At 36.1% G+C, this 24,337-nt stretch overlaps 1 protein-coding gene across 1 annotated transcript in view; it reads left to right on the top strand.

Annotated features, from left to right (window-relative positions):
- SCN2A (sodium voltage-gated channel alpha subunit 2) overlaps positions 1 to 24,337 on the top strand; it is a 138,318-nt gene that overhangs the window by 76,713 nt on the left and 37,268 nt on the right. Inside the window, exons 15-17 of the mRNA XM_021713178.1 lie at positions 2,224 to 2,462; positions 9,388 to 9,561; positions 18,711 to 19,067. Coding sequence (XP_021568853.1) covers positions 2,224 to 2,462; positions 9,388 to 9,561; positions 18,711 to 19,067 — 770 coding nt within the window. The remainder of the gene's footprint in view (positions 1 to 2,223; positions 2,463 to 9,387; positions 9,562 to 18,710; positions 19,068 to 24,337) is intronic.

The following is a 24,337-nucleotide window of genomic DNA, read 5'->3' on the forward strand; positions in this document are numbered from 1 at the left end:
TTATCTTGGTTGACATAACCTATTCTTTCTTCTAAGCCTGATCATTGTTTAGTTCACCGTTCTTTTCTATGAACCAGGTTTGTTGATCCAGTTGGCAATTTTTGTTTTCCTTCTTTTTAACTACAGTCAAGTCTTCATTGTCCATGGTGATGAGTAACCTTGTGCTTAATGAAGCAGTAGTGGATGAGCAAAAAATGAATTGTTTGCTTTTCAAGTTTTTAAAAATGCAAACCATGTAGACATGTTTCCTGGTCACACCTTTGTGAAGGATGGTGGGAGGGTGAGTTAGAAGCACCTAAGGAGTCAAGGTGAGCTAGCAAAAGATGTAAATGCAGCTGTAAATGATCCTCAGTGTGGATGGTCCACACAGGAATAATGGAGAAGTGACTGTAGTTCTCCCTGAGTGCTTTACTTTGTTTTAAAGTATGAGATTCTCTTTTTCATTTTTGGAATGAATAATTGAATGATTTTATTTTAGAACTTAACTTTGCTCCAGTTTTTCCTAGTGTCAACATGAGCAACGCCTGCTGAATTTCTCCTTTTGAATTTTTATCTGATTTTTTAAATGTAATTTCTGTTTGCTTCTCTTCATCTACTAAATGATAGCTAGCATGAAATAAAAACTTATTATGACAGTATATAAAGTGAAATTTTATAGTTTCTCTTTTGTAATTTACTGTAAATAATAGTATGTCTTCTATTTTCAATGTAAATGTGAGGTTATTTGGGAGTTTAAAACTATCTACAAAATATGTAGTGTATGATAACTATATTTGTATTTTTCTCTGATTTACAAATAAAATATCCCTTATTGCTTATAAAATTACATATTAAGAGAAGTGGAAATAAACTATGCACTTGAAGAATTTCAGCATCCAGAGACAATTGAAGAATCTACCTTTAATGGAATTCTGTTAAAAAAAAAAACTAATTAGTAATGGTAAACTTTATAGTATTAGTTAGTGGCAAATGTTGGTCAGTTAAACACAAATTATTGGCTGTGATCATGATTGTCCATTTCATATGCTGGCTCTGTCCTTACAAGGTTTACTTCGTAGTAAGCCATGCCAGGCATGGACAGATATGACATGGCTGAAAAAAAAAGAAACCTTTGCTCTATTTTAGTGCTAAGAGGTGATGGTTCCATGTTTGGCACAACAGGCAATAGGGTATTCAGCAAGGATATTGGCAGAAAACAAAATAAAATCAGCATCTTTTTCCGACTCATAAGTTGATTAAAAGATCATTTTGTCAAAAGAAGATGGTAGATAATTTTCCACTTTCCAATTCCCCAAAATTCTTTGCCAGTATTTACAGAGTTTTGATATTTTGGGTATCACCTTAAAATTCTGTGCATTTCGGTCTTCTCTCCCCTGTTATTTAGTTAACATTTTTGAAATTATTGTACTTTTTTCTTAAATACATTTATTTTAGTATTACATTTTGTATCCTAAGTTTGGTATGAGAGTTCTAGAGTTAAGTATGTTAAAATAAATGCTTGCCATGATAATCTGTGCATTCCGTACTTGTTCCACCCAAAATCTTGCTGTATTTTAGCAGTAGTACTTGAGTGCCACTTTGTGAAATGATGATTTATACTAAAAGTGAGTTTCTTAGGTTGGAGTATTTCCTCCTCTTTTGTACCCTTTAATTAAATTTAAAAATGTAGAGACATCAAACTTTGTTGACTTTAATATGCAAGTCTATAATCTAATAGAACTTAATTTGAGACTTTTAAGTGAGGCTGGTGATATCAGCAACATTATCTTATTAGAAGGCCCCCAAAACATATGCAATGTAATAAATGGCAATTCAGCACAACTGATTAAGGTTTTTCAGTCATCTTCTAAGAAGTTTGATAACATGTATGCCTCTTCCTTTGTCTGAAACACAGATGGGCTTTAAGCATACTTATTGCAAATTCTACTCATTAGTTTCTGGTGACCTTCAAGATAATTATCAGAGAGTTAAATGCTGCAGATAGAATCCTGGAAACTATGGTTAGTCAAGATAAATTTGGAAAACTTACTAGTCTTTCTGTATTCATTCTTTCTATGACAGCAAGCCCATTGTAAGTTTGCCCCGTGCCATTATCAGATTGGCCCATAGTACCTTTCAACAACTTTAGATATTTAGATTTTTTTAAAAACTTACCTTTAATTTAAACATTGCTTAATAGAAAATAAACAGTTTTCATGAGAATTCTAACATTTTTTCTTCCAGAACTTGAAGAATCCAGACAGAAATGCCCACCTTGTTGGTATAAATTTGCTAACATGTGTTTGATTTGGGACTGTTGTAAACCATGGTTAAAAGTAAAACACCTTGTCAACCTGGTTGTGATGGACCCATTTGTTGACCTGGCCATCACCATCTGCATTGTCTTGAATACTCTCTTCATGGCCATGGAGCACTATCCTATGACGGAGCAGTTCAGCAGTGTGCTGTCTGTTGGGAACCTGGTAAGGCTCATCGAGAGTTTCTCTTCCCACTGAAAGAATTTGTGATTGCCTTAATGAATTTCACATGTCACTCTCAAACTAAATATCATCTAATTGGCCAAGTACATTCAGATAGCAAAAGTTTAGCATCCTTTTTTTAAATAACAAAATATATTGCTACCATTCAACACAGTGCAGGAGACTCAGTGATTTTATGTACAATTTGATTTAGAATTGAATTTAAATTGCTCATTTATTAGAAAGATAATTATGAATGATGGAAGAATTTGATTTATGATAACAAGATCCTGAGATATTTCTCAAGTATTTAGAAGAAATCCTTTAGGACATGTCTACATTTACCAAACTAATTAGAAGATATACCAAGTCAGATTATTTTGAAATATTTGTAAATACCTAAAGATGGATTATTTTGGGAGGAAATATGAGAGAAGGGATTATTATCATTTGTTTCTTCTATAATTTTAGGAATTTATAAATTATGAGTTCTGCATATATTTACATTAAAATATATATTAACATTCACTAGATACATGGTAGAATAATAGAAATGAAAGTAGAATGGCCTTATACAGAGAAATAAAATTAATAAAATCATGCAACAAAAATATAAAATGCTAATATTAAGTTCACATGCATCTTTTAATTTGATAAATAAACATTTAGAATGTATAAAACCAGTTATATATAGATGTAAATAATATGATCTAAAGTATTATATACAATATTTTTAGGCCCTGAGGTGGTCACTGTATTTTTAAATTATATTTCAGATAAGTCTTAACCGAATCAAATGATAAAGTTAACACACATTGACTTCTTATTTTGTATTAGGTACTGGACTAAATTGTTTATGTGAAATCTTTCTTTATATAAATTTCTGAAATATCAATCCTAATTATACTGTAATTGTCTATATTTTACAATTGAAGAATCCATATTTATGAGGAATTGATAGAGAAATGAAAGGTCTGAAAGCTACAGTAGACTCTATAGCTATTTCAAGGACTGTTGCAAGGTATAGTAAAAAATGATAGAAGCTTAGAGTAGGAAAAGACAATATTACCTTGTCCAAATTTTTACATATATGAGAACTTCTTCAATATTATCTCTAAAAAATGGGCAAGTGAAGCAAGGTACTTACTATAGGTACTAACCTGTCTAGATTCAGATTCTCAGCCAATGTCATTGGGACTCTGCTTATTCCTTACTTCTTCCTAATATTTTTTACCATCTCCCTGACTAGGTGCTTTCCTATTGTTGCCAAGGTTCTACCAACTTTTTTTTTTTTTTTTTACCAAGGTAGCTCCCTGAACAGAAAGATTGTGCTTCCTAACTAGTAGCTTTAATGAAGACCCAATAATTAAATATCACTGATCTGTTTGCAGTTACATGACCATTTCTAAGCCAGTCAGTCAGTCTAGTTCTAGGGTTAGAATGCCATATTTATCTAAATCAGAATCATATCTTATCATTAGAGACAGAGTAAATGAGTGGAATTATGAGGGAAAAAAGTAAGATACCATTACCAGAAGAAAGGAGAGTGGATTCTGGAAAGACATAAGCAATAGATGGACAATTCAAAATGGGTCTTCTCTTATGTGTTAAGGAAAGTAAGGTTTGTATTTGAGGTGAATCATGGAATAGTAGACAATACATAGGCATGACACACATTCTTTTCAAATGCCTATGGAACATTCCTTAGGATAAGCTATATATTAGGTCATAAAACAAGTTTTAATAAACGTAAAAAGACTAATCTCAAAGTATTTTTCTAATAATGAAATGAAATTAGAAATTTCTAACAAATAAATGTGGGACATTTTCAAATATGTAGAAATTAAATAAGTTATTCTTAAACAGTCAATGGGTTAAAGAAGAAATCCTAGGAGAAATTAGAAAGTACATTAAGATGACTGAAAATAAAAACATGCCAATGACTCTAATGGTGGTAGCTAAAACAATGTTTAGAGAGAAATGTACATTACAAATGCCTATGGAAAAACAAGAGCAAGTAAAACCCAAAGTTAGCAGAAGGAAATATATAATAAAGCATAGAAAATCAATAGAGAAAATCAAGAAACTCAAAAGTTGGTTATTGGAAAAGATCAACAGCCTTGATCTTGAAAATTTTAAGGAAAAACATATTCATAAGGAAAAACAGACAATGAGCAGGAAAATGTGAACTATAAAATAATAATCTAGAAATCTTAGAATTGAAAAGTACACACTGGGGAGGGAGGGGCACACCTCATCAACAAGGATACCTGCATAATGAACATTTGTATACCTAACCTGAAATGTACCCCATATCTTTAAAATGAAATTTTAAAAAAAGGAAAAGTACACATTTGTCAATATTTGCCATTTCTATTCAATCTTGTACTGAGGAGTTACCACTGGGTGGGTTTAAGAGAAAATTCAGATGTCAGAAGAAATGGTTGTTGAAACTTAAGCAAATTAATAAAAATTATCCAATAAAAATTATACTAGGGAATAAATTGAAGGGAAAAATGAACTGAGTCTGATACTACTGTGGGATAATATCAAGTAGCCTAATATTTACATAATGGGAGTATCAGAAGAAAAAAAGAGAGAATGGAACAAAGCAATTATTTGAAGAAACAATAGCCAAAAATGTCCCAAAGTTGATGAAAAACATTAACTTATATACCTTAATGTTAATTTATAAAATTTTGGTGAACCTCAATAAGAATAAATACAAAGTAAACTACATTTGGACACATCTTAGTCTTGCTGCTGAAACAACAACAAAAAACTTCAGAAGTAACTAGAATAAAAATAATTATATACATGGGGATAACATCTCATCAGAAGTAGTTCAGGCCAGAAGAAAGTGGCCTGATGAAGAAAGGAAGGAAGGAAGGAAGGAAGGAAGGAAGGAAGGAAGGAAGGAAGGAAAGCCTATTCTACAGATAGTGAAACTATTCATCAAAAATGAATGTGAATAAAGAATTTGAAGATAAACAAAAAACTAGTGATGTTGCCATCAGAACTACACTACCAGAAATGCTAAAGTAAGTTCTCTGGGCTGAATGGGAAAAAATATCAAATGTAAATTTGGATCTGGAAATGATGGCCACTAGAAATGAATAAATGTTGGTAAATATAAAATACTGTCTTTCTTTCTTATATTCTTAAAAGCACAACTGTTTAAAACAAGTGGTTATAGCATAAGTGTAAAATATATGCAAAGATTAGAACATTTTATATAAAGTGGTAAAATGTTAATTTCTGAAAATTATAGGACAGCCCCCTCTTGAACATAGAAGTAAAAATCATTAGCAAAATATTATTAATACAAATCCAGCAATAGATAGAAAGGTAATGCATGCTTCTTGAACAAGTGGAGTTTATCTCAGAAAAACAAGATTCATTTAATGTTTGAAAAGTAATCAATTGATTTATCATATTAGAATAAAGGAAAGAAAAGCGTAAGATTATCTCAATAGATGCAGAAAAGCATTTGACAAACTCAACAGCCTTTTATGAGTAAACTAGGGATAGATGGTAGCTTTCTCAAGTTGATTAAGGACATCTAATAAAAGCCTACAGCTAACATTTTACTTATCAGTAAAATATTGAAATATTGAATGTTTACTCCTAAAAAAATGGTGTGCTAGCCTCTAAAAATAGACAAAGATGTCAAAATTTGCAATTTCTTTCTTTTTTTTTGAGTTGGAGTCTCACTCTGTCGTTCAGACTGGAGTGCAGTGGCCGCTCCAGTCACCACAGCCTCGACCTGCTGGGCTCTGGCGATCCCTCCTCCTCAACCTTCCAAGTAGCCGGAATTACAGGCATGCGCTACCATGCCCGGCTGATGTTTTGATTTATTGTAGAGATGAGGTCTTGCTGCCCAGGCGGGTCTCGAGCCTGCGGGCTCAGGCAATCCACTCACCTCAACCTCCCAAAGGCACGGGATTACAGGCTGAGCCACCGAGCCTGGCTAAAATTTGCCATTTCTATTCAACCTTGTACTGAAATGTTACCAAGTGTAATAGAGAAAAAAAAAAAACACCACACAAATAGCATATATAAATATTGAAATGTAGAAGAAATATCTTCATTTCATCAACATGATTATATATGTAGAAATTCCTAATAATCTGCAAAACAATTATTAAAACTAAACAATTAATTTAAATATTTTATTGACTTAATATAAAACCACACATTGCTTAATAATAAATTTAGCTAATCATTGCAATACATCTACACTAAAGACTACAGATCATAGTTGAGCATAATTAAAGATTTAAATAAATGGAAATATATTTTCATGAAATAGAAGATTCAATATTATTAAGAAACTACTTCTACCCAAATTTATTCTATCAGTTCAACCAAATCTCACTCAGAATCTAAACAGAAATTCTTTGTAAAAATTGATGAACTGCCTTTAAAATGTATGTGGAAATGTCCAGTACTTAAAATTGTCAAAATAATACTAATAAAAGAATAATGAATTAACATACCTGACTTAAAGACTTATTATAAAGCCACCTTATTCAAGAATCTGTGATATTGACATAAACAAAGATATTGATGGAGCATAATGTTGAGTTCATAGATAGATTCAAACTATGTTATTAGACTTTTTACAAAGACACCAAAGAAATAAAAAAAGGAAGTGTTTTCAAGAAAATTTCTGCAGTGCTTAGGTAAGTGTGGAAAAAAAATGAATTTCGCTTTCAATCTCACACCACATGTCAAAATCAATATGGATTGTAGCCTAAACATTAAAGCGAAAACAGCAAAACTTCTGAAATAAAGTACGGGAGGACATCTTTGAAATTTTGGGGTAGGTAAAATTTTCTTGGAAAAAAGGAGGCAAAAGTTCTATATATTATTTAAATGACCTTGAAATAGTCAAACAATAGAGTTCCACTTTAACAATAAAAAGAAGAAAAAAATGAGTAATACCAATATATGCATAAGTGAATTTCAATTTGAAGCATATAATTATATTAGAAGTATTTACATATATTATATTTTATTTATGCAATTATATCTGAAGTATTCAAGAGATATTTGGAAAAGTCACTAGGACTCTCAGGTTTCTGTGCTGGCCACCTAGGTAGAAAGAGATTCCATTTACTGAGTTAGCAAAGATCAGAAGAGAAGCAAAACGGTGTAGAAATGTGGTAAGGTGAATTTTGGACCTATTGAGTTTGAAATACCTGTGAGATAGCTAAATAGAGATATTGAATAGACAAGTGAGTGTGCAGTTCTGGAGCTTAGGAGATATGCCTGAACAGAAAAATAGATCTCAAAATGTAAACTGATGATAAAAATGTAACTTATTGTAAGGGAAAAATTAGAGTAAGAGGGTCTTAGAGAGAGCTCTGAAGAAATTCAGTATTGAATGATTTGTTGAAAGAAGAAATGCAACTGAGTAGCATACAGGGATGTGTAAATCACAGAAATCAAGGTCAGAAAATATTTCAAGGAGCAAGGAATGGAAAACAATGTCAAAAACTTCTCAAAGGCAAACTACTAAAACTTTCCATTAGATTTAGTTATGATGATGCTGGTTTTGTTGGCGAGTTGGTTAAAGCAGTTTGGATGCTTATGGAGTAAATTGAAGAAATTGAACTTGTGAGTGTAGACAAGCATACGACCTCGTAAAGATGTCTGGCTAAAGGAGAGGATAGATGATGGTAGTGAGAAGGGGAAGTAGAATGCAAGCAGAGTTTCTCTGATGACAGTGGAGGTATTTTTAAGATGGAGGACTATTTGTTGCTTCCTGTAAAACAAAAACAAAAACAAACAAAAAACAGGAAGCAACCAGCAGCAGAAAAAGGTTGAAAGCATAGGTTAATTGGGAAAGCAAATGTCTTGCAAAGTCCAAGAAAGATGCATAGCACAATTGGAGAGATAACTCAAGATTAAAAGCTCAAGTTTTTAACAAGAAGAAAAAAGCAAAACACAGGTATGGATGTAAGCAGCGTGTAGATAAAGGGAAACAAAAAGGTCGGGTTACTGTCTCATCACCTCTGAGACTCAGAAGTACTGAGAGCGTAGGATAAGGAAAGATGGTTGAAGATATGTGGAGGAAAGAGAAAATTTGGAATAGTTGTAGAGAATGAAAATGGAGAATGAAAAATGCTTCTTCACTTTGGCCAGCAAAGGGAATTTTGGTTTGTTTTCTTTTTAGTATTTCGCTATCTGTAGAGATAGCAGTGAGCATGCTTATTAAGGCTTTCTTGGAGGCTCCTTAGCACCAGTTTCATCTGCAGGGACATGGGAGGGGACCAATTCATTCTGCTTGGTGACTGAAATCAGTACTATTTAGTAATTATTTGGTAAGTTTTTGGAGGGCTACAGCGATCAGAGGCAGAGACAAACAGTTGATCGCAATGAGTCAGTTGCACCTTTCATATGAAGAGAATATTAGTTTTATTACCTTAATGTGCTCTTCGTCACTTGACAAACTTTAAATATGGTGAACAATTAACTATTGATTCAAATACAAAGCATTTGATGGTACCAATTTGTTAGACTCAAAACAATTTTTAAAATTCAGAATTTACTTTTGATTTGTTGGGAGTAAATTAAATTGTTCAGCAATTATTCATGTTTCAAGAGTATTTATAGCCCGTAATCCCACGCCTTTGGGAGGCTGACGTGAGTGGATTGCCTGAGCCTGCAGGTTTGAGACCCGCCTGGGCAGCAAGACCTCATCTCCAGAATAAATCAAAAAATCAGCCAGGCGTGGTAGCGCGTGCCTGTAATTCCGGCTACTCGGAAGGCTGAGGCGGAAGGATCGCCGGAGCCCAGCAGGTCGAGGCTGCGGTGGCCGGGAGTGGCCACTGCACTCCAGTCTGGGCGACAGAATGAGACTCCAACTCAAAAAAAAAAAAAAGAGTATTTGTTCATGTAATAAACCAAATTTCTCTTTTAGGTCTTCACAGGGATCTTCACAGCAGAAATGTTTCTCAAGATAATTGCCATGGATCCATATTATTACTTTCAAGAAGGCTGGAATATTTTTGATGGTTTTATTGTGAGCCTTAGTTTAATGGAACTTGGTTTGGCAAACGTGGAAGGATTGTCAGTTCTCCGATCATTCCGGCTGGTAAATTAACTGGGAGTGTCTATAATATTTTCTTTTATAATTAATTAGTTTCATTCTTATTTAATAATAATTATAAGATTTCCTATAATCATAATATTTTTTGAATGCACTTCTCAAACAAATTGGTGTCCTAGCACCAGATGGTATTCGTCATCATGATTTTACTAGAAAAAGTTCATTCAAATGAACAGTCTACAGTTCTCTCCTTAGTAATTGAATGGCATGGTTAATAGAGAGAAGAAAAGGGAGCCACACATAAATTCAAATCACAATTAAACAAAACCATAGTCAACCCTCAGTTATCTGAGGTTTGCATAGCCATGTATAAGTCTTCCTTGGGACCTAGGATGAACTCTCATTTCTGTCAGGAACTAAGGAATTATGGAATTGCTCATTACTCACCACAGCCCCATGGAAGTCAAGAACGGAGACAGGAAACAGTGTACTGGAGGACAAGCAGAGCTCCCCACATACCTGCTGCTTCAGCCAGATCAGACAGTCACCAAATCCACTCTTTGAGAGAGTTGCCTATATTATATTTTGTTAATTTTAGAGAAAGTGCCTTTCATTTGATCTTTATATTTTATAAACTTTTGGACTTTAATATTAAGAGACAAAATATCACTTGACACATTTCTACTGAAAGTTTGGTGTGTTTTATTGTGCTATTATTTTGAGTTGGCTTTAACTTTTTGTGATTTATTTTCAAATAACAGAGGTTGTACATGGTTACCAAAAACAGATACCTACAGATGATTTAGCTTAAAGGGGATTGGTTCAAAACTTTGCTGTGAAATCTGTTTATATTTCCCTTGCTACTTTCAAGTTCAAATTTGAGTTGAGATCCCCTAAGAACTATAGTTTCCTTCCCTAGTCCTCAAGGAGAATTATGGATCTAATTTAAAACTAGAAGGATGCAAAAAATAGAGCAAAAATTAGAAATAAGACAAGTAATATGAACAACTAATTTTTTTAAATGCTCAGTAAACCTTTGTGATAATACAATGCAGCTTGAGGAAATTGGAAGCATGATATTAACATCTTGCTTAATGTGTCAGGCTTTTTTGCATGACTTATTCTCTGGAAATAAATTAAACACTTGGGGTACATATATTTGCTCCTTTGGGTCATTTCAATGCCATTAAATAATGTACTGCTTTCATTCTGACATTTACTGGAGCATCAGAAATAAAATGCTGCTGTTGTTTAACCATAAATGGTACTTTGGAGGCCACTGTAAGCTAGTACAACCCATGTGTCAAACATAGTGACAGAGTCAGTTACATGTTATAATGAATTGATTAAGTCTCTGAAAACATAAAAGTTAAAAAAGTATTCTTTTTACTTAAGTCCAAGTACTTTTTCTTTGAATATTACAAATATTTAAAATATAGCCTAATGTTACAGCAAAGTAAAGAAATAGCTAGGTTAAACAATCAAAAGATTTAAATTAGTTCATTTTTCATATAAACTTTATGTACTCTAAGTGTTAATATTATTTTCATATTTGCACTTCAGCATATTTCAAGTACACTGAAAAATACATCCACTTTGAGCTTTTATAAACATATTTTTAATTTTGAAATTGTGGGGAACAGTTAAGGGTTAGGTATACAAATATGTATCATTCAGGCACCCTTGCTGATAAGGGGCGTCTCCCCATCCCCAGACAGATATTGACTACCGTTAATACCACCTCCCTTCGCCTCCCCACCCCACCATAGTTTCCCACCACTGTCAATCCTTTTCTTACAGTATTATGATAGAGGTTCAAGGTCCACTATATGAGTGAGAACATGTGATACTCAGATCTTTGTTTCTGTGAGAGATCACTCAGTATTATAGACTCTAGTTCCATCCACGTTGCTGCGAAATTCATGATTCTGTTCTTTTTTATGGCTGCATAGTATTCCATCGTATATATGTACCACATTTTCTTAATCCAGTCCTCTTTTGATGGACAGTATGGTTGGTTCCAGGTTCTTGCTATTGTGAACAATGCTGTGATAAACATACGTGTGCAGGTATCTTTTTTATAAAGTGATTTGAGTTCTTCAGGGTATATTCCCAGTAGGGGGATTGCGGGGTCATACGGGAGGTCGATATTTAGAGCTTTTAGGAATCGCCACCCTGCTTTCCACAGAGGTTGCACTAGTTTACACTCCCACCAACAATGTAGCAGTGTTCCCTTTTCACCACATTCTCTGCAGCATCTGTTATTTTTTGTTATTGATAATTGCCATTCTGACTGGAGTTAGGTGGTATCTCAATGTAGTTTTAATTTGCATCTCCTTGATGATTAGTGAGGTTGAACATTTCTTCACGTGTCTTTTGGCCGCTTGGATGTCTTCTTTTGAGAAGTGTCTGTTCATATCTTTTGCCCACTTTATAATGGGATTGTTTGTTTTTTTCTTTTCAGCATTTGCGTTCCTCGTAGATCCAAGATGTTAGGCCTTTGTCAGACATGGAGTTGGCAAATACTTTTTCCCAGTCTGTGGGCTGTCTCCCTGCTCTCTTGATGGTTTCTTTGGCTTTGCAGAAGCTTGTCAGTTTAATGAGGTCCCACTTGTCTATCTTATCTCTTATGGCCTGTGCATTTCGGGTTTTGTTCAGGAATTGGATGCCAGTTCCAATTTCGATAAGGGTGTGTCCTGCCTTTTCTAAGGTTCTTATGGTTTGAGGTTTTACATTTAGGTCTCTGATCCATTTGGAGTTAATTTTTGTGTATGGGGATAGATAGGGATCTTGTTTGAATCTTCTGCATGTGGTCAGCCAGTTTTCCCAGCACCATTTACTGAATAGGTTCTCCTCTCCCCAGTGGTAGGTAATGGGGACTTTGTCGAAGATGAGTTGGTTGAGCAATTGAGATTTTGCTTCTGGAATCTCAATTCTATTCCATTGGTCTATATGCCTGTTCCTGTATCAATACCAAGCTTTTTTGATTACTGTAGCTTTGTAGTAAAGTTTGAAGTCTGGTAATGTGATACCACCTGCTTTGTTTTTGTTTTTTGCTGAGGATTGTTCTGGCTATTCTTGGTCATTTGTGTTTCCATATGAATCCCTGTATTGTTTTTTCTACCTATGAGAAGAATGTTGCTGGTAATTTGATGGGTATTGCATTAAATCTGTAGATTGACTTAGGTAAGATGGATATCTTCACAATGTTGATTCTTCCAATTCATGAGCATGGGATATTTTTCCACTTGTTTGTGTCATCTTTGATTTCTTTGAGCAGTGTTTTGTAGTTTTCACTGTAAAGATCTTTCACGTCTCTGGTTAGGAAGATGCCAAGGTATTTCATTTTTTTTGGCGGCTATTGTGAATGGAATTGTGCTTTTTATTTGGGTTTCTGTTTGTTTATTATTGGTATAAAGAAATGTGATTGTCTTTTGCACATTTATTTTATACCCTGAGACTTTGCCAAAGTCCTTTATCAGTGCAAGGAGGCTTTTGACAGATTCTCTTGGGTTTTCAAGGTACACAATCATGTTGTCTGCAAAGAGAGACAACTTGACTTCCTCTTTTCCTATTTGGATGCCCCTGACCTCCTTCTCTTTTCTGATTGCTCCGGCCAGGGCTTCCAATACTATATTGAACAGGAGGGGAGAGAGTGGGCATCCTTGTCTTGTTCCCGTTTTCAGGGGAAATGTTTCCAATTTTTGTCTGTTTAAGAGTATGCTAGCCGTGGGTTTCTCATAGATGGCTTTTACTATTTTGAGGTGTGTTCCATGTATGCCTAGATGTTCGAGAGTTTTTATCAAGAGAGGGTGCTGTATTTTATCAAAAGATTTTTCTGCATCTAATGATATAATCATGTGGTTTTTGTTCTGATATCTGTTGATGTATTTAATTACATTTATTGTCTTGCAAATGTTGAACCAGCCTTGCGTCCCAGGAATTAAGCCTACTTGGTTATGATGGATGATTTTTGAGATGTGTTGTTGAATTCGGTTTACTAGGATCTTGTTGAGAATTTTGGCATCTGTGTTCATCAAAGATATTTGCCTGTAGTCTTCTTTCTTTGTTGGGTCTTTACCTGGCTTGGGTATACCTGGCTTGGGTATCAATGTGATGTTAGCTTCATAAAATGATTTGGGGAGGGTACCATCTTTCTCAATTGCCTGGAATACTTTCTTGTTGAGAATTTTGGCATCTATATTCATCAAAGATATTTGCCTATAGTTCTCTTTCTTTGTTGGGTCTTTACCTGGCTTGGGTATACCTGGCTTGGGTATCAGTGTGATGTTAGCTTCATAAAATGATCTGGGGAGGGTTCCATCTTTCTCAATCACCTGGAATACTTTCAGTAGGATTGGTATCAGCATCTCCTTAAAGTTCTTATAGAATTCTGCTGGACAGCCATCTGGTCCAGGGCTTTTTTTTTTTGTAGGTAGTTTACTTATTACATAGTCAACTTCCTTGACTGTTATTCGTCTATTTAGGGTCTCGATTTCTTCTTGTTTCAATGTAGGCAGGTTATGTGATGTCATAAAGTCTTCCATTTCCTTAAGGTTTTCAAGTTTGTTTCCATACAAGTGTACATAGTAGTCTCTAATGCTCTTTTGTATTTCTTCAGGGTCAGATGTAACTTCAACTTTTGTGTTTCTGATTGTATTTATTTGGGCTTTTTCTCTTTTTTTTCTTGGTCAGTCTAGCTAGGGGACCATTGATCTTGTTTATCCTTTCAAAGAACCAGCTTTTTGCTTCATTGATTTTTTTGTATTATCTTTTTGTCTTCTAAGTCCCAGATTTGGGCTTTTATTTTGGTGATCTGGATTCTTCTGCTGAAGTTAGGGTTTTGGTGGTCTTGCTTTTCTAGTTTCCTAAGGTGATTTGTTAGGCTGTTAATTTGTGATCCTTCCATTTTCTTCATGTGGGTTGGTAGAGATATGAATTCCCCTCTTACTACAGCTTTCATGGCCTCCCAGAGATTTTGGTAAGATGTTTCTTCATTTTCATTTGTTTCCAGGTATCTTTTAATCTCTGTTTTGATTTCATCATTGACCTAGGAGTTGTTTAGCATCATGCTATTTAGTGTCCTTGTCTTTGTGGGTTTGGGGGGAACCTTGTTGGTGTTGATGTTTATTTTTATTCCACTGTGGTCTGAGAAGGTGCATGATAAAATTCCGATCTTTTGAAATTTGTTTATGCTTGATTTATGGCCAAGTATGTGGTCGATCTTAGAGTACATTCCATGCGGTGATGAGTAGAATGTATTTTCTGTGGTCTTTGGGTGGAGTGTTCTGTAGGTATCAATTAAGTCCATATGGTCAAGAGTCACATTGAAGTTCCAGATCTCATTGCTGATTTTTTGTCCTGATGATCTGTCTAGGGTTGTGAGTGGGGTATTAAAGTCCCCAGCTATGATAGTTTTAGAATCAATATATTTTTTGAGTTTTCCTAGAAGCTGCTTTATGAAAGTTGGTGCTCCTATGTTGAATGCATATATGTTTAGGATAGATATTTCTTGTTGATGGAGTGAACCTTTTATCATTATGTAGTGGCCTTCTTTATCTTTTTAAATTTTTGATAGCTTAAATGGTATTTTGTCTGAAATTAGGATCTCGACTCTTTTCTTTTGTGTTCCGTTCACCTGGAAATTTGTTTCCCATCCTCTTACTTTGAGTCTGTGAGTGTCCTTTCTAGTGAGATGGGTCTCTTGAAGGCAATAGATTGTTGTCTGGTGGTATTTTATCCATTTTGCCATTCTACGTCTTTTCAGTGGTGCATTTAGTCCATTTACATTCAAGCTAATTATTGAAATGTGAGAGTTGATCCCTATCATAAGGTTCTTATTGAGTTATTGTTGTTGTTCCTCTTAGTTTGTTGTCTTTCTTTTGGTTTTGGGGTTGGTTTGTGTGAGTTTTACTCTTTTTCCTGTACTCTTGTGAAGAATGTTGTTGTTCTGTTTTCCTTTTCTTCTGTGTTTAGTACTTTCTTAAGTGTTTCTTGTAGAGGTGGTCTGGTGGCAGCATAAGTTCTTAGGGATTGGATGTCTGGGAAATAGTTTAATTCTCCCTCACTGATGGAGCTTAGTTTGGCTGGGTAGGTTATTCTTGGTTGAAATTGTTTATCTTTTAGAACTTTGAAGATAGAGCTCCAAGCTCTCCTAGCCTGCAGGATTTCTGTAGATAAATCTGCTGCTATTCTAATTGGTCTTCCATGGTTGGTGATCTGGCCTTTTTCTTTTGCTGCCTTTAGGATTTTTTCTTTTATACCTACTTTGTTTAGGTGAATTATTATGTGTCTGGGAGTTGGTCTTCTCATTTGTTGTCTTGCAGGGATTCTCTGAATCTCTTGTGTTTGAATTTTTGGGTCACTGATGAGATGAGGGAAGTTTTCTTCAATAATCTCATGGAATGTTTGTTCCAAGGTGGCCTCTGTTTCTCTCTCTTTTTTGTGAGTTGGAGTCTCACTCTGTCACCCAGACTGGAGTGCAGTGGCCACTCTTGGCCACCACAGCCTTGACCTGCTGGGCTCTGGTGATTCTTCCACCTCAGCCTTCCAAGTAGCTGGAATTACAGGCACACGCTACCACACTCGGCTAATTTTTTGATTTATTATAGAGATGAGGTCTCGCCTACCCAGGCAGGTCTTGAACCCGTGGGCATAGGCAATCCACTCACCTCAGCCTCCCAAAGGCGCAGGATTACAGGCTGAGCCAGCCAATTACTCTTCAATTTGGTCTCTTGAAGTAATTGCTCATCTCTTGAATGTTTTGTTCTGTCTTTTTAAGCTTTTTTCCCTATGTTTTTGACAGTTTGGATAAGTTCTGTATTTTGGTCCTCAAGCTCTGAGATTCTTTCTTCTGCTTGAGTAATTCTGCTTTCCATGCTTATCAGTTTGTTATTTATTTCACTCACAGTATTCCTTACTCCTGTTGTCTCAGTTTCAACTCATTTCTAGTTTCTTCTTGTCTCTCCTCAATTCTTTTTAATCGCTTCATTAATGTCTTGATATCTAGGTTTGTCGTTTGAAACCAGTTATTCTGGGGGCTCTTCATTGTTTGCATTCCGAAGTCAGTTTTCTCAGTGTCTGCCCTCCCAGGGGTCTGGGAGATACCCATGTTCTTTTGGTTTTTCTTCATTTGTGTAGGTTTTTCTCTCTCCCCCTTTCACTCCCCTTCTTTAATTCTGTTTTTTGGGAAGGTGGGGTTGCTTTTACTTCTTTTGTTCAATCTCCTGTTCTTTCTTATGAAGGTCCTCTGGCTTTGTTCACTTTTGAGGCTGGACTGTGGATTGGGGGCTGTACTTTTTGCAGTTTTGAGGTTTAATTGGGAGGAAGCTGTGATTCAGAATCTATCTGCAGATCCCAATATCCACCAACAGGTGCATGGGCACACTGGAACCCATTTCCTACTGCCTTACAATCTGTCCATGCAGCAGAGTTTAGGTTTGTTCCCTAGAACAAAAGGAAGTACAAAAAAGGAAAATAATGGAAGAAGTGGGGGGGAGGGGTCAGGAGGAAGTTAGAGAGAGGGAAGAGTGAGAGGCAAAACAAACATACATACAAAGTAACAAGTGAAAAAGAGACACAAGGCCAGAAAAGAGTGAAAAACAGACACACAAAGAAAATTCCCTAAACCATTCTGGTAATCACATAATACAGTCCAATTATATCATGCTTTTTGATGCATTTTTCCCCAACACAAACAGGTAGTCTAAATCAAAAAGCAAACAAAAGTGAGCAAAGCAAACAGTCAAAACAATAAAATCAGAAATCAAAATAAGAAACCAGACTAGCTCTGGAGTCTTTCCTGAGTGTCTAAAGTCTCTTCAGCACTTATCTCTGGCCTCCCCTTTGCTTTCACTGCAGGCAGATAGATTTACTCCAAGCTTGAGTTGATTCCCTTTGTTTGCTGCCTGAGAGGTCTGTGACAGGCTTGAGTTGCCTGTACTGATTCAGCATGGGGGGGGCCTTTTGTCTCTTGTTTAGCGATGTTACCCTAGAAACCAAGGTGGAGGCTACTTATAGATGGGTGGGGCAATGTAAATCTCTTCCTGGGAAATGACCAAGGTGGGTGGATCCTCTTTCAAGGATCCTTTCTCTCCACCCAGCCGGGTCCGTGGGTGATCCCCTATGACGGGCTATGGGATCAGCAACAGCTGGGCGCTTGATCTGGTGTGCCACCAGAGGCCTGGGTTGGAGGGGGTAGCTGGGATTTCCCTCTTCTGGAGGTGAGAGCTGACAGTGGCTGATCAGCACCTCCTTAAGATGTGCTGTTCCCTTACCCAACCACAGGGTCCCAAGCTGGGTGCCTCAGTCAGAGTGGGGACGGAGCTCCAAAGGGCGGGTGGTGAGTGGTGGTAGCAGCTTTGGGTCCCGGCACAGGGCAGGAATGGAGCTTGTATCTCTGAGGGGCAGGCGCCTAGAGCCTCCCTGGGTGACAGCGGCTTAAAATAGGGCACATGGGCCCAGAACCCAGTGCAGGGAGCTGGAACTCTGAGGAGTGAGCACCGGGCCTGCTGGTTTGGGCACCCAGTCTGGGAGAGAGCTGGCAGCTGCTGAGTGCCGGGCGGATCAGTGTAACCAGCAAGGGAACCTAGATCGCCACAAGGTGGTATCCAAGGGCCACCGGGTGAGATGTTGTAGCTGGGGAGGAAGCTGGGATCTCCACACACTGCCTATAGTGGAGCAGTAGCAGCCGAGAGGCCTCAATACTCAGCCTTGCGTGGGTCCAAGGGTCTCCAGGCCTCAGACCAGTGCGACTGGCAGTGAGCAAGGGGGTGGGGGAAGGAGAGTAAGAGTCTTTTTGGGAACTCACTTTCGGAGAATCTCAAGGTCCCGCCTATGACATCGCCATCTTACCGGAGCCCCCACTTTGGGCTCTTAAATAATGAGAACTTCTGCTATTCTGAAACAGAATCTCTGCTAATTAACTACCATTAACCTTAGATGTCTTAGTTCCTTAAAGAAAAACAAAAGTATATTATATATGCGTATGCAGGATCTTGTAAAAGTTGTATTGTATTGTTAAAAACTGTATAATTATTTATTTACAGTATGAACCATTTCAGAATAAAAAATACCCCATGGTATCAAATAACTGCTACATTTACTAGATAATAGTTTGACACACAAATAACTCAGCATTCTACAACTGAGACATGTTATAGGTTTTTCAACAGTGTTTTTGCTCTTCTTTCCAGCTCCGAGTCTTCAAGTTGGCAAAATCTTGGCCCACTCTGAATATGCTGATAAAGATTATTGGTAATTCAGTAGGGGCTCTGGGGAACCTTACCCTGGTGTTGGCCATCATCGTGTTCATTTTTGCGGTGGTCGGCATGCAGCTCTTTGGTAAGAGCTACAAAGAATGTGTCTGCAAGATCTCCAATGACTGTGAACTCCCACGCTGGCACATGCATGACTTCTTCCACTCCTTCCTGATTGTCTTCCGAGTGCTGTGTGGCGAGTGGATAGAGACCATGTGGGACTGTATGGAGGTTGCTGGCCAAACCATGTGCCTTACTGTCTTCATGATGGTCATGGTGATCGGAAACCTTGTGGTATGTAGCGAAAACATTTTCCTCATTTTCAGTAAAGCATACTATAACCCTAAAAAGTATGTTCAACTGAATAATTTTTTTTATGAAGATCACTTCCTATTCTCCTTTATTCATGATGGCAAAAGCCAAGTATGGTTTAGACTCTTGTAATCCGCATAAATCCTTAAAATAGCTTTTGAACCAAAGTTCTACTTTTTATGATTATCCTTCTTACTATTCCATGGAGAGGAAATTTCTGACTTTTATCCTTAGTTCCTGTACTAAAGTGTGGAAGTATTACTAAGAACAATCGCACATTTTATTTACAAGCACTAATAATAGTATCAATTGAAAATGTTTCAGATTTGGGTTTTCTACAAGTTAGAGTTTTAAAAAATTAGTGGCAATCCTAATTCATTAAAAGCACACAGGGTTTTGGGTGCCTAGAAACTGTAGTATGAACCAATAGCATTGATTCAACAAACATTAATTATCATTTCTGTGTAAAATTAACCATGCCCAGCTCCAGTGTTCTGAATCTTGGAAGCATGAAAAAGATGATAGAAAGATAAATATAACAAGGTGCTATTGTATGTACTCAAACAGGATTAAAAATAGGAAGTATCTAATATGTGTCAAAAATATGACAAAGTGCTGTATGTCCAGTTCACCATATGGAAGCATTGCTTTACAATAGGAAGGTTGCATTTCTTTACAATCAGGGAATTGTCAGAGTTTGGACCTGAAATATCTTTTTTTTTTTCTTTTTTTTTGAGTTGGAATCTCACTCTGTTGCCCAGACTGGAGTGCAGTGGCCGCTCCCGGCCACCGCAGCCTCAACCTGCTGGGCTCTGGCTATCCTTCTGCCTCAGCCTTTCAAGTAGCTGGAACTACAGGCGTGAAATATCTTTAATTGAGATTTAGTTTGGTAGTAAGAAAGGTAAACCATCCCAAACCAGGGAACAGTATACCCAGTGATAATTATAGGAAGGATCAGGCTCTTGTACTTTAAATATAAAGTAATTATACTGAGTTGTTTCATAAGGACCCAAACCAGTGGAATAGAAAAAGGGTTATCAGACAAATATTTTGAAGTATATACTCTATAGACTTGATTTCCTCTCACATAAAAGTTACCTCCAAGTCCCCAAATGAAGAAAAAGGGAAAGGAAAAAGGCAAAGTATTATCATTTTATTTCTATGTATTGCTGGATTTTAGTCTTTCTAGTATTAGCTTAGATAATTTATATCTTATTTTGAAGTAACAAGAAATATAAACAGGGTACAATCCAAAAATATAAACAGTAGCTTGAAACCACAAACATCGATTATTTTAAAGTTTCAGTGAGTCAGGAATTTGCTCTGGGTGGTCTGGTTCGAGGTCAATCATAAAGTTGCTGTCAAGATGTTGACTGAGGTTACAGTCATCTTGACTGGGACTAGAGGATTAGCTTCCAAGGACACTCAGTCTCATGACTATTGGCAAGAAGTCTCAGTTCCTTGTTGGCTATTGGTTGAAAGTCTCAGTTTTTCTCTATATAGACCTTTCCATAGGGCTGTTCAGCATGGCAGCTGGTTTCTTCCAGGGCAGGTGATCCAAGAGAAAATATGTTCTACTCTTAAAGTCACATTCCATTGCTTCTGCCATATTCTATTTATTAGAAGCTAGTCACTAAGAAAAGTTCATACTTAGAAATTCGGCTCTAACCCTGTCTCTATAAAAAAATAAATAATTAGCTGAGCGTGATGGGGTGTGCCTGCCATCCCACCTACTCCAGAGGCTAAGACAGAAGAATCACCTGAACTCAGAAAGTTGAGGCTGCGGTGAACCGTGAGGGTGCCACTGCACTCCAGACTGGGTGACAGAGACTGACTCAAAAATAAATAAATAAGACTCTGCATGTTTAAAGGAAGTATATCACATAATTTGTAGATAATTTTAAAGCCACCACAGTTCCTAATATAACTTTAAATTATTTGCTTTCAGAAAAGTATAAGATTTCAAAGAATGGAAAGAAAGGGCCATAGGGTTACCCAGAACAGAAACAAATAAAATATGACAGGATTGCGTTATTTAGATTATCAGAATGCAACAGAGAATTCGGAGTGGGAGTAGTAAAAAAAAAAAAAAAAAAAAAAAAAAGTAGTAAAAAAAGTAAGTTTGGGACCAGATTGGGTAGAGTCTAATTTATGATAAGGCTGACTCTGCATAATGGATTTTCCTTTAGGCAATTCAAAGCTACAAATGGCTTTTTATCAGGAAAGTGACAATGAACAAGTGATTTTTTTGGTAAAATGTATGTAGTAGGAGAATGCAGAGTAGATTTAAAGAAGAAGAAACGGAGCCTATCACATATCATAATTTCAGTTTACTGAAGTAAACATATCGCTCTAATATATAAACATATCTCTGTGTATGTACAGAGAATTCAAGTTGAAAAGGGAATTTTAGGAAGTATCAAATATCTATACTTGTGAATAGCATCAATATTAATTTAGATTATGTATAAAATGCATAGTTCATAAAATAATCATTTCCATCTACTGACACACATTTTTGTGCTTTTAAAAGAGAAAATTAAAAAGTCTACTTTCGTTTTGAGTATCAGTTAAAAAAAATTCTTCTCTTTGTCATAACCTGGATATATTTCTGGAGTAGCTAAGGTGGTGATATCTATCACATTTATCACTATTAAGAAAATGTGCTCATATCACACTTGCTTAAATAAGACTGAATGGACTTGCTACACTGCTTCCTACAATTCTTCCCTCTCATCCTCACTGGAAAAGGGGAAGAATTCCCAAAAGTAAACTGGTATAATTTCCTCTCAACACACATGAACTGCCCTATGGGGCTCTCTCTACCACAATGGATGTAATAGTCACAGTAGATGTGACTGTCAGGCTGGTCCACAGACAAGACAGAAGTGGGGCCACAGTCTGCATCCCCCCAGGCCAGGATTTTTTTTTTGAAATACTGTTAGCATTTATTATTCTGGTGAAATTGCTGATGATTTAAATTTTTTTTCTTGTGTATTTTTTCAAATTTTTATGCATTTGATGTATAACAAAAAAAAAGTCAAGATTTTTAAAGTAAAAAAAGATCATTCAGAGTGACAAGTGTAAGGCTGGAGGCTTGCCATGGCAAGCCAGGATTTTTATGAGCCATCCTTGATTTCCTAACACTGTGACCAAAGACCTTTTATAGGTTTATAGCAGGTACTGCAGAAAGAGAATGTGACTTTTTTGAAGACGGGTGGTTGTAGAAGTCTCTAACACAATCTCCTCTCTCTCTAAGTGAAGGTAAGGCACTAATACACATGGAAGATGTGAAGGCTTGGGGCTTCTCTTATGAACTGGGAACTGGGATGGGGAACCTATTAACATACACAATATATTTCAATTTTGGGTTAAATGGGAATTATGGTAATATTTCCACTCAAGAGATTAATTTGGAGATACTTGTGAAAGAACTGATTTCACTAAAAGAGCTGCCACATTTGTGAAACAGGAGGCAAGTTTTCAGTTCCTCAGTGAGCTTTCCTTAAATTGCCATGATCACACCAAACACCTGGGTCAGCTGTTATGCAGGTGCCCTTTAGTAACAAAGGAGGCCCAGACAAAGAGATTAGCTTGACTCACGCAGATATTTCTAGGGAAGTAAAGTAAATAGAGTGTTGCAGAGGGTAGGTTAGATAATTGTAACGCGAAAATAAGAACAGCTAAACTTTCTCAAGGTTCACTGCATGCCAGTTGTACTGAGAGCACACAGATTCTTTCATTGTATCTTTTCAACAATCTTGTAAGCTTCGTGTTGGAAAAATTATTATAATTATTTTATAAGTGAAGAAACTGAGACTCAGACTGGTTAGACTACTTACCTTGAGTCATGCAGTTAGTGACAGAAAATCGATTCTTACCAGGCAATCTAATTCTAAAAGATTTGCTCTTCTATGTCACATAATTTATGGAATGAAGGGAATCATGCTGTTAGAAATCGTCTGGCAGATATTTGTAAGAAATTTTTTAGCACTGCACCACCACATACAAAAAGGCTGCTTTTAAAAAAAATCTTCACTAAATTTATGAGAAAGAAATGTTACGTGTTCAGGAAATAATTTTTTTTTTCAAGCAGGTCTTAGTTTGATTATCAGGAGCTATGGTGTAAAGTTTGGCAGATGTGTCAATATGTACTCTCAAAATTACACATAGTTCTCACCGGATCTTACACATTTTTATTTTTAATTTTTCCACCATTGGTTAGACTAACTTACAACTAGTTCAACAAAGTTGCTCTAAGTCGCATTAACATAATAGAAAGTTTAGCATATAGCAAGAATGCAGCATCCTTTTCGTTGGAGTTTTACTTAAAAATTTTCCTAGGATCCCATTTTTGCACTACAAGCTGAGCATCCCTAATCTAAAAACCTGAAATCCCAAATGCTCCAATGTTTAAAATTTTTTGAGCACCAGCATGTCCCTGCAAGTAGAAAATTCCACATTTTACCTCTTATGAAGGATCACAGCCAAAACACAATCAAAACTGTGTTTCATACACATAAGTATTCAAAAATATTTTATAAAATTACCTTCAGACTATGTGTAGCAAGAGTATGTGAAACTTAAATACATTTTCTGTTTAAGCCTGTATCCCATCCCCAAGATATCACATCATGCATATGCAAATAGTCCAAAATTCAAATCCTAAACACTTCTGGTCCCAAGCACTTTGGATAAGGGATATGCAGCCTGTATTTACTTTTTTACATTTGGCCTCCTTTACTGCCACATCCTTCTTTCATTCTGTATGCTTAGATGATCAGCAACTCATGGACATTGTTTATCAAATCCTGAAACTAATTACATGACTCAGTGCAGTATTCCTTAGTAAATTACTTTTTTTTTTAAAGTTCACAGTGGGTTTAGCATCACTTTCACTCATTCATATCAGTGGGCCCTATTTTTGAAGACCCCATTTACAGACTAATCAGTGGACTTATTCATGGCAGTACTTCAACTCCAAAATCTTTAATTCAATATTAATAATATTATTCTTGTATAACAATCATTTTTATAGTATTTTCAATCATTGCATAATTATAGTGGTCATGATTTTCTGAATCAAAAACTGAGACTTTTCATCCAGCAAAAAGTAAATTTTTTCTCTAATTTGTCAAGTTATCCAGGTGCAAAAAAGATACAGAGGCAAGAAAATAAAATTATATTGAAATACATTAGAATCATCATTGGTTTTAGGAATAAGAGCACAATAAATTATCAGTGTCCTAGAA

Source organism: Carlito syrichta, unplaced genomic scaffold (genome assembly GCF_000164805.1).
Source record: "Carlito syrichta isolate Samal-C Ts95f unplaced genomic scaffold, Tarsius_syrichta-2.0.1 Scaffold304334, whole genome shotgun sequence".
NCBI lineage: Eukaryota > Metazoa > Chordata > Mammalia > Primates > Tarsiidae > Carlito > Carlito syrichta.